General features: G+C 43.5%; 1 protein-coding gene across 1 annotated transcript in view; it reads right to left on the bottom strand.

The window, feature by feature from the left end:
• Positions 1 to 1,291, bottom strand: part of NAALAD2 (N-acetylated alpha-linked acidic dipeptidase 2) — a 33,293-nt gene extending 32,002 nt beyond the window's left edge. Inside the window, 1 exon segment of the mRNA XM_074860302.1 lies at positions 1,162 to 1,291. Coding sequence (XP_074716403.1) covers positions 1,162 to 1,243 — 82 coding nt within the window. The 5' untranslated portion in view covers positions 1,244 to 1,291.
• Between the last annotated feature and the right edge of the window lie 7,847 nt (positions 1,292 to 9,138).

Consider the following 9,138-nt stretch of genomic DNA (forward strand, 5'->3'; position numbering starts at 1 on the left):
TATAGTTTAAATTCTCAATTAACTGTTTGCAGGGTGAAGATTGAACTCCTGATACTCATGATGAAATTCCCCTATTTAATTTATATATATATATTTTAAAATATGTGTATAAGCGTATTTAAAGTGAAGGTCCAGGAGTCAGCAGCCACCCTACCAGCATTATAATAGTTACAGATTTGGGGAAGGGTGGGGTTAGTCTATTTAATAAGTAAAGGAACAAAGTTAACTGTGACCCAAGTCAGTTTTAAAAAGTTAAAGATTTTTCAGTAGCCATAAATCTGAAAGGAGTATATCCACTATATGAATTTATCTTTAAACAAACAAGCAAACAAATGATTTTATTATTATAGTTAGAAAATCCCAAGATGGGAAAATTGTCATAATAAAGCCAAGTATATGTGCTGTCACCTGCACAATATATACGACTTTTTTGACTAAATACAATTGTAGTAACACTCTGAACATAACCATGGTACTGGATCAGACCAAGAGTCCATCTTGCCCAGTATCCTGTTTTGGAGCATGGCCAAAAGAGGATGTTCAGGGAAATGTATAAGAATAGCACAAAGACCAGAAATGGATTTTTCTTTCATGCTTTAGCTTTAGGTGTGTGCTACAACACAAGTTTAAAACAGACATGCAGCTCTGGACTTAAAATGCTGCAAGTGACTGCAGAAAAGAATCTAATGTTCTAGTAAAGTTCATGATGAAAAATTCAGCGACTCCACTCTTGGCTGTCGGTCAAAAGTCCTTCTCTACATTCTTCCTTTAATTTCTAAAATAGTAACTGAAAAGAAGTATTTAAATGAAAATCAGGAAATAGAAATAAAAAAATAATCCTAGCAGTTCTGCAATCACAGAAGTCTTAAACCCTTCTATAATCTCTCCTCTTTCACCATCTGACTACCCATTACGGGAAGCTGTCAATTCACCAGGGCTCATCTTGGGCTGAAGCACACAGCCATTATAATTCCTCACACCCTAAAGACCCAAACTGCTAGAGAGAGCAACCTATTAGAAAAACAGTGGGACGAGTATTTTATAATGTCCCTGAAACACAGTAAAAGCTCCCTGATGGGGAGTTAATCACAACAGGGATTGCACACAAGTATCCATAGAGGGCACAGGCTGCGGGCTGAGCCCCCGTGTCTCTGTACTCACCTGCAAGAAAGCCCAGCAAGAAACAGCCCAGCAGCCCCGGGCAGCCTAGCCATGTGCGGGCGGTGGCCTTGCTCCTGGCCATACGGGCACGGGTGGCCGGCAGCTTTGCAGGCTGCGAGGAGGGCAGACAAGCAGCTGCCTTCCTCCTCCTCCTCCTCCCTCTCCTCCTCCTCTTCCCGCCCTCAGCCCCAGGGCTGTCCCTGGCTTCTGTGCTTCTCAGCTCTCGTGCTGCCTAACCAGCCTTAATCCCTGGATGATGATAATGTGAGTTTCTGAGTTCAAGAAAACATTCATTTCTTAGTCTCACCCCACAAGACAGTTTGTATGTAGCTGTATGTGTATCTCTGTAACAAATATACCTCTAGACTGTGCACGAAGCAATGCATAAGTACTCTTTTAAAGGCTAATTTCTATTCATTATCAGGAGTTTCTGGTTTTGAAAGTTCCTGTTTTAGCCTTAATCACAATCAGTATTTGTTCCAGTGGAAGTGTCCAAGAGATGAAATGGAGGAAGGGAAAACTTGTTTTATCCTTACAAAAGATGCACTGAATGGTTCCCCTTTATAATCTGTGGTTGTATTAATCCTTGGCAAATGATGAATACTTAGAGCTGTTCAGAATACAATTTGGATTAGCCAATGGGGACACTTCCAGACGTCATCCAATTTTCAGCTGGGAAAAGTTGCAAAATTATTTCCTATATTCTCTAGCTTGTTTACATTTTGGATTACAAGGTTCTTAGGATCAAGTTTTCCTGGTCTAATTCAGCCAAATCCATCAGCATGTCATGGGAAAGGACCCAACTTCAGCCCAGGTAATAGTCAAGATATTTTCATAGAATCATCATACTTTGTACAAACTTGCTTTAGCCCTGCACATCACTCCCTGCTGGTGAGTTCCTGCAAGGCTACATGGAAGCCAAGGCTGATCTTTCTGGAACCGAGGACCTGCCCATCTAAGACCAATTATCTGGCTGAAGACAGGAAAGCTTTTCCGGGACCTTGGACATGCTCTGAGTTCTTACCACTCACTCCCAAGTAGATACATTTTGTGAAAGAAATGGCAGTGTTCCAAGTATCAAAACTTTCTTAAATACACTAGGTTGAGCTGAAAATATTCAGAAACAGCTGAAAAAACTGTTTAATGTCCAAATTATTTCACTAAAGCTTTGCAGATATTAGAGAAGAATTACACCACTTGGGTATTCTGCACCAGGCACAGCCACTGTCTTAAGCATACGTCTGGATGTCTTTGTTCAAATGAAAAGCACGTCCAGTTTTGTGATCTTTTTTTTCTGTCATTTCCCAACTGCTCATAAGCCATCACAAATTCTGAACAGCAAAGACTTTTCACACCAACATCTCACTTGACATATACAAACCAGATGGAATTCCACCTACAGAACTTATAAAGAATGAGCATATTGATGTATTATTAGCATTTATATAGCACCACAGGTGTAGGACTGGCACATAATAGACAGTAAAGTGACAAGGGCTTTTGGAGATTACTATTAAAATTAGGCATCACATAATTATAACATCAGTGGAGGAAGAAGTAAGTATAGCAGCAGTGAGAAAGTTTGAAATGTATTTATTTCTATGCCTATGTCTTTTTAAAGTGATAAGGGCATCAGAAGTGCTGAGGTTGAATAATAACAGCAACCAAGTGGCTTCTACCACTTAAAATAAAGTCCTAGTACTATTAGTTGTGGCATATTCTTACATTTCATGGATTGGCCACTGGTGGAGTATTATATGTTCCATTTAAATGCAAGTATAATTTACAGTCTAAATCTATGCCTTGAATCATATGCCCTCCACAACAGGACAGAGGCAGGAAATAAGATGAAAAAGCTCATGGGCTGAGATAAAGAAAGTGACATCATTTGCCAATTACCATCATAGGCAAAACAGACTCAATTTAGGGAAAAATAATGTAATTTATTACAAATTAAAATAGACTTGTGTAGTGAGAAATAAAGACAAAATTTAAAACACCTTCTCCTACACCACACCCAATTTATTCAGCTTATCTTTACTTGTCAACTCCTGATTCCTCTATGCCATAGAGCTGCCATGTACGACACAGGAGGCCGCCTGGGATCAAGCCCCAGGATATCTAAAGTGCGCTAAGCACCTAAGTTTAAGCACTTCAAATATTCTGTACAGAAAGTGTTCAGTTCCCAACAGAAAAGTACCCCGTGACACCTGGGAGCTCATGGAGTGTCTGAGACCTCCAGACAGAGCAAACCAGTCCAGGGCAGCATTTATATCAGGCTTGCCCTGCTCTGGTGTAGCGGCTACAGGTCAGGTGAGACTTCTCACAACCCCTAAAGTGATACTGCAGAGCCTGTTTACAGATGACTGAATCCTGCTCTGTGCAGGCAGGTGTGAGCTAACTGTCCAGAGCCAGAGCCAGTGGAGTTCCAGGCAATAAAACTGGAATTGAAATAAGTATTTAGTGCAATTTCAGATGCCTTAGTATACCCCACCTGGATAAGCATTTTTCTCAGGTCCAGTAGTCTGCTGGTTTCATGTCTATTCATAGGACATTAGGCTTTCTGACAGCCAAAGTGGCACTAGGTCAGTATTAAAGACCTGGATTTCTCCCCAGCATTTAGACACCACATTTATTTGTCTGCACCCTCATGCTGGGCTCCACTGCCCCCTGCCCCAGCCCAGACAGCAAGGAGGAGGATGAGGGGAGGTGGGGTGGGCTGAGGGTGATGAGAGGCTGTGATGTGATCGCAGCCCTGGTCACAGGCTGTCCCCCACAGACAGGAGCAACAGTGGGCTCTCCATGTTGGCCATTTTCCTCAGAGGCCCGAGTTATCATCTGGCCCACTGCATTTGAGTAAATCTGAAGAGCAACAGCCCTTTTTCCCTGGGCAGCTGAGGGCTGGGCCGTCCATCAGCCCCTGGCAGCCCCTCCCTGGTTCTAGAGTGGCTCTGTCAGAGCAGAACGTGGGCAAGGGCCGTGTCACAGCAGGGTCGGTGACACAGCTGGCCCAGGGAGGGTGTGAAAAGGGCTGGGCGGTGAGCCAGGCTGGAGGCGAGCTGGTGGGTGAGCAAAGGCTGAGGTGGGAGGGCAGGGAAGGCGACAGCTGGGCCACAGGCAGGGAGTCAGGGGTTGCCTGGGGTGCAACAGTTAGTGGCTGCTCTTCCTTTGCCTTCTAGGGCCAGAGGCCCCAGAGGGGACGTGACCAGACCATGGCACACCCCTGTCCTTGGCCACTCAGCCGGAGAGATTTGCAGTCTTCTACAAGGACATCGACGTAAAGATAAGGAATCAAAATAACACCTGGCTGGTGCCATTTTGGAGCTATCTGCTCCTGGCAGCAGCCTCAGCAATGTAGTGGCCGTGCCACAGTGGGCAGCAGGCTGGTGGTGGGGTTGGTGACATGGCCACCCCAGGACGGGTGTCTCCAGGCTGCCAGGGAGATGGGGACTGACAGTCTTGGCCTGAGGCTGGGGAGCCCTGGGCAGGGGTTGCCCACGGTCACTGAGGGTGGCTGCTCCCACTGTTTGTACATATTGTCCTATTTTTCACAGGCTGAGGCCCAGACAGGGACAGGACTAGACCCTGGCACACTCCCATCCCCTCCCTCCTCAGACTTCTGCAGCTTTCTGCAAAGCCCTTGACCCGAGGACAAGGAAGCACACACAGCCCCAGTCCGCACCCCACCACGGTCCCACAGGCAGCTGGAAGATCCCCACAGCCTTGGACAGGGGGAGCTCCGTGACACCCACCTTCTCTGTCCGGAACCAACCTTGAAATAAAGTTTCTGACTTATGAACCCATTGGCTGGCTCTTCTGGTTTGCGTGGGGGGTTGGGAAAACTTTTGGGTCTTTTCTTATGATCCTTATTTCCTTACTATATTGATATATATGTGTATATATAATATATATAATGTGCAACATATACACATATATAGATGTATTTATACACATAAAGTGTATCTATGTATAAATAAATATATATTTATACACATTTGTCCACACATATACAGAAATGTCTCTCTCTATATCTGCATATTGTTCTACATGAGCACTTCTTGATCTAAAGGAAGCGCAGAGCCAATCAGAGAGTGCTTTAGGATCATGTGGGCATGACAGTTTCAAAACATACCGACCGGTCACTCACAGAGCAGTATGGAAACATGCAGGTCATGAGCCAAGAGTCACGTCCTTAAGTCAGTCCGATGAGGAAGGATTTTGAGGGCATTCTGTGTGATATGGGCTCCAGACAGACCTCACAACAAGGTTGTTTGCTGTCAAGAGCACAACGAGGATGCTTTGCGCTTGATCTCTGGTAATTTTCATCTGAGACCATCAAAGAAAAACTTTTCATTCTCTTACCTGTTCTGTCTCAGAAAACATCCATTATCCGTGGAATTCCTTACAGATTCACATACCGATGTATGTGGCTGCTATTCTGAATTTCTTGATTGAAACATTACCACACATTGCATCCAATCCAGGGCAGACTTTTACTGAAGATTTTTTCCAATCTTTCATTATATAGATTTAAAACCACCCTCAAATCCTCAGAAATTTAAAATCTAAGTCAATGTCAATAATACAATACTGGTATCTTACTAATATCTTAGTAATTTCTCAAAATCACAGTGAAATTTGAAGTTTTACCAAAGCATATAAGTCAATGTTTGTGATTCAGGTGTCTCTGGGCAGACTATGTTGTGAGAGCTGGCATGACACACTTTTAATTCCTATGTAAGGGACTATATAAGGCAATCTCATTTGCTGCCTTTCTGTGATTCTTTTTATTCTTATTTGAATCGCTGAGATTTCTAATTACATAATACGATGCAACTAAGGGACACAACTGTCATACTGTCTAGAGGAGACTCTGAGCCTTAAACTCATTGGCAATTTAACATCCATGCTGTTGTTTCCTCTCCTCCTGGACTGATTTTTGAGCCAGACCTGTCCCAGAAATGTCAATGCATATAAAGGAAGTGCATAAAACTCATGTTTTGCAAAGTCGAGTGTGACGTTCTCATGTTAATCAGAAAGCATTGAGAAAATATATTGGTTTACAATAGGAAGAGTATTATAAAAAGATCTGTCATGATAAATGTTAGTCCTGGTGCAACACATATCACTTGGAGGGGCTGAAGTAACACCAGGACAGTTGCCGTGTAGGCTTTACTGGTTTAGACTGGACTAGGCTGAATGGAAAGCTGCCTTTTCCCAGTCTGCCATCCAAAGACACAAAGACCACAAAGGAGAGACTTCTGAATTGAATTTGAAGCAAAGTCTTTCCTTAGAGTAGAAACCTGATTCAAATCCAAGGTTAAGGTACCTCACATGAGTGACTATTTTATGAACGATGATGCAAACCCAGTAAATAATACATTGACTTGATTACTTTTTAAAAAACATGAAATCAAGTCACCAGATCACACTAGGAATGCCTGATCATTCTGCTTCATTTCCATCATGGTCTGTGAAGCTGATGTCTCATATTTCTGTAGTACCAAGCTGGGGTTTCACAGTCCTCGTATGACTTGTGAACCTATTTTCCCTTATTAGTGATCAATATTTTCATATCCTACTTGTACCATATACCTTCATAGATTTACAGGGCTTCTTCACAGAGCATTGAGTGTCATTCAAATGATAAACTCTAAAGACTGCTTTTTGTGCATTTCCACGGACCACATCTTTTATGACCTAGAGTACTAAATTTTTGTGGGTTGACCTAGAGACCCTGCATATGTTGCCTTACGTATCTGTTAAAAGTGTTGGTAAGCCAGCACAGAATGGGCCAAGCAGGCATTGGAGGTGAGGCTCATCTCATCTTATTTAGAGACGTATAATGCCAATTCCTCACCTTCTGAAGCAGGCTTCCTATTTCAGAAATCGGTGGTGAGAAACAGGTGCTTTGCTTCAGGCATTGATTTAGACTGAAATAAGTTATACCTTAGAAGTGTTTTTTTTCTTCTCCTCTCGTTATAGAGTGAGTCTTGGACATAACTAGGATATAAGCATGGACAAGTGAAGTTCAGTGAAAAGAATGAGCAATACAAGGGGCCTTGTATTGCATATGCTCAAGTCATTTTAACTTATTCTATCCTTTTTTCTGTTTTCAGTTCAGATTAATACTTTATGCTGAACTAGAGCTGATCTTAATGAATGCTGTTGAGCAATGCAAAATGCTTAACCCCATTAAAAGAAGTGGCTGCTCAGAACTGGCCATGATCTCTCTGCATATGCAGGCTTCAAAAAGGGATGCAGATAGAAAATGTTGTGCTGCTGAAGAAGATTTTACGATAGTCGTGATTAAGGTTGAGAAAGAATGAGATATATTCCCAGCTGTGGTGGGTTAACCTTGGCTAAGGGCCACAGTCCCACCCTGCTGCTCACTCGCTCCCCCTCCTCAGTGGGACAGAAGAACAGAGGATGGAAATGTCCGTGGTTTGAGATAAAGACAGAGAGATTGCCAACCAGTTACTGTCACGGGCAAAACGGACTTGACATGTGGAAAATTAATTTAATTTATTGTCAATTAAAATAGATTTGGTAGTAGAAAACAAAGACAAAAATTAAAACAACAGCTTCCCTGCCTATTTATCCCAGGCTGACCTTCACTCCATCACTCCTGACTCCTCCAACACCCCCACCCCACACGGCACAGGGGGTGGGGAATGGGGATTATGATCAGTACCTAACTGCCCCTCTCTGTGGCTCCTTTCTCCTCCCACTGTTCCCCTGCTCCTGTGTGGGCTCTCCACAGGCTGCAGTTCATTCAGGAAATATCCAGCTGCTCTGGTGTGGGGTCCTCCACCGGCTGCAGTGAGGAGATCTGCTCCACTGCGGCCTCGTCCCCAGGCTGCAGGGCAACACCTGCTCCAGCACCTGGAGCACCTCCACCACCACCACCACCGCCTCATCCTCCTCCCCCTTCTCCTCCTCCTCTTCATGAGGAAGTTTGTTGAGTGGGTGGAAAAAAAACAGAGTTCTTGGGTGCCCTGCACTGATCCATGCCTTGATGGAAATGTTTGAGCAGCTTTGTGTTTCCTTGGCTGTGTGATGGCTCAGACATACCATAGCAAGAGTGGGAGTTTGATATAAATGGCAGGGAAGTTTGTTACTCAGAAGAGCCCTGGAGTTATAACATTTCCCTCAGAAAGTGAAGTCCTCTGTAAAAAATTGTCATTCTGACTAGGTTGAGGTGCTCTAATTATTGGTTAATCTGGGCTAATTTTTTCTCTCCTAAACTCCTTCAGGTGTTGTAAACGAGTGAAATACTCACTGGGAAAGAAAGTCACAGTCTTCATAAACCAGTCCTGCAAATTTATCCAGTCATGTTTAAACTCATGCTCTTCATCAGGCATAGAAAAGTAATGAACCTCACATATGTATTGCTTGAGCAGATTACCGAACAACTGTGCCATCAACTGTTTGAAAACAAGTAGGTCTCTCTCTCATGAATTATTGTAGTCCTACTCCAGTGTTGAATAAAGCCACATTCTGAAACCTCCTATTTTCATACATTGGAATTTTTGGGTTCTTTCCAGCCCTAAATTCTTGAAATATTTATTTATCTTTCCCAGCTGAATAAGGGATTATTTACTGCTTCTTCCATAGACTTGGAGTGGGTCCAGAGGAGAGCTGTGAAGATGATCAGAGGGATGGAACAGCTCCCCTGTGAGGACAGGCTGAGGGAGTTGTGGTTGTTCAGCCTGGGGAAGAAAAGGCTCTGGGGAGACCTATTGTGGCCTTTCAGTACTTAAAGAGAGCTTATAAGCAAGATGGGGTCAGACTTTTCAGTAGGGCCTGAAGTGATAGGACAAAGGGAATGGTTTTAAACTAAAAGAGGGTAGATTCAGACTAGATAGAAGGAAGAAATTTTTTACGGTGAGGCTGGTGAGGCACTGGTACAGTTGCCCAGAGAGGTGGTAGATGCCCCATCCCTGGAAACATACAAGGCCAGGTTGGACGGGGCTC

The sequence above is a fragment of the Strix uralensis genome, chromosome 2 (genome assembly GCF_047716275.1).
Source record: "Strix uralensis isolate ZFMK-TIS-50842 chromosome 2, bStrUra1, whole genome shotgun sequence".
In the NCBI taxonomy this organism is placed as follows: domain Eukaryota; kingdom Metazoa; phylum Chordata; class Aves; order Strigiformes; family Strigidae; genus Strix; species Strix uralensis.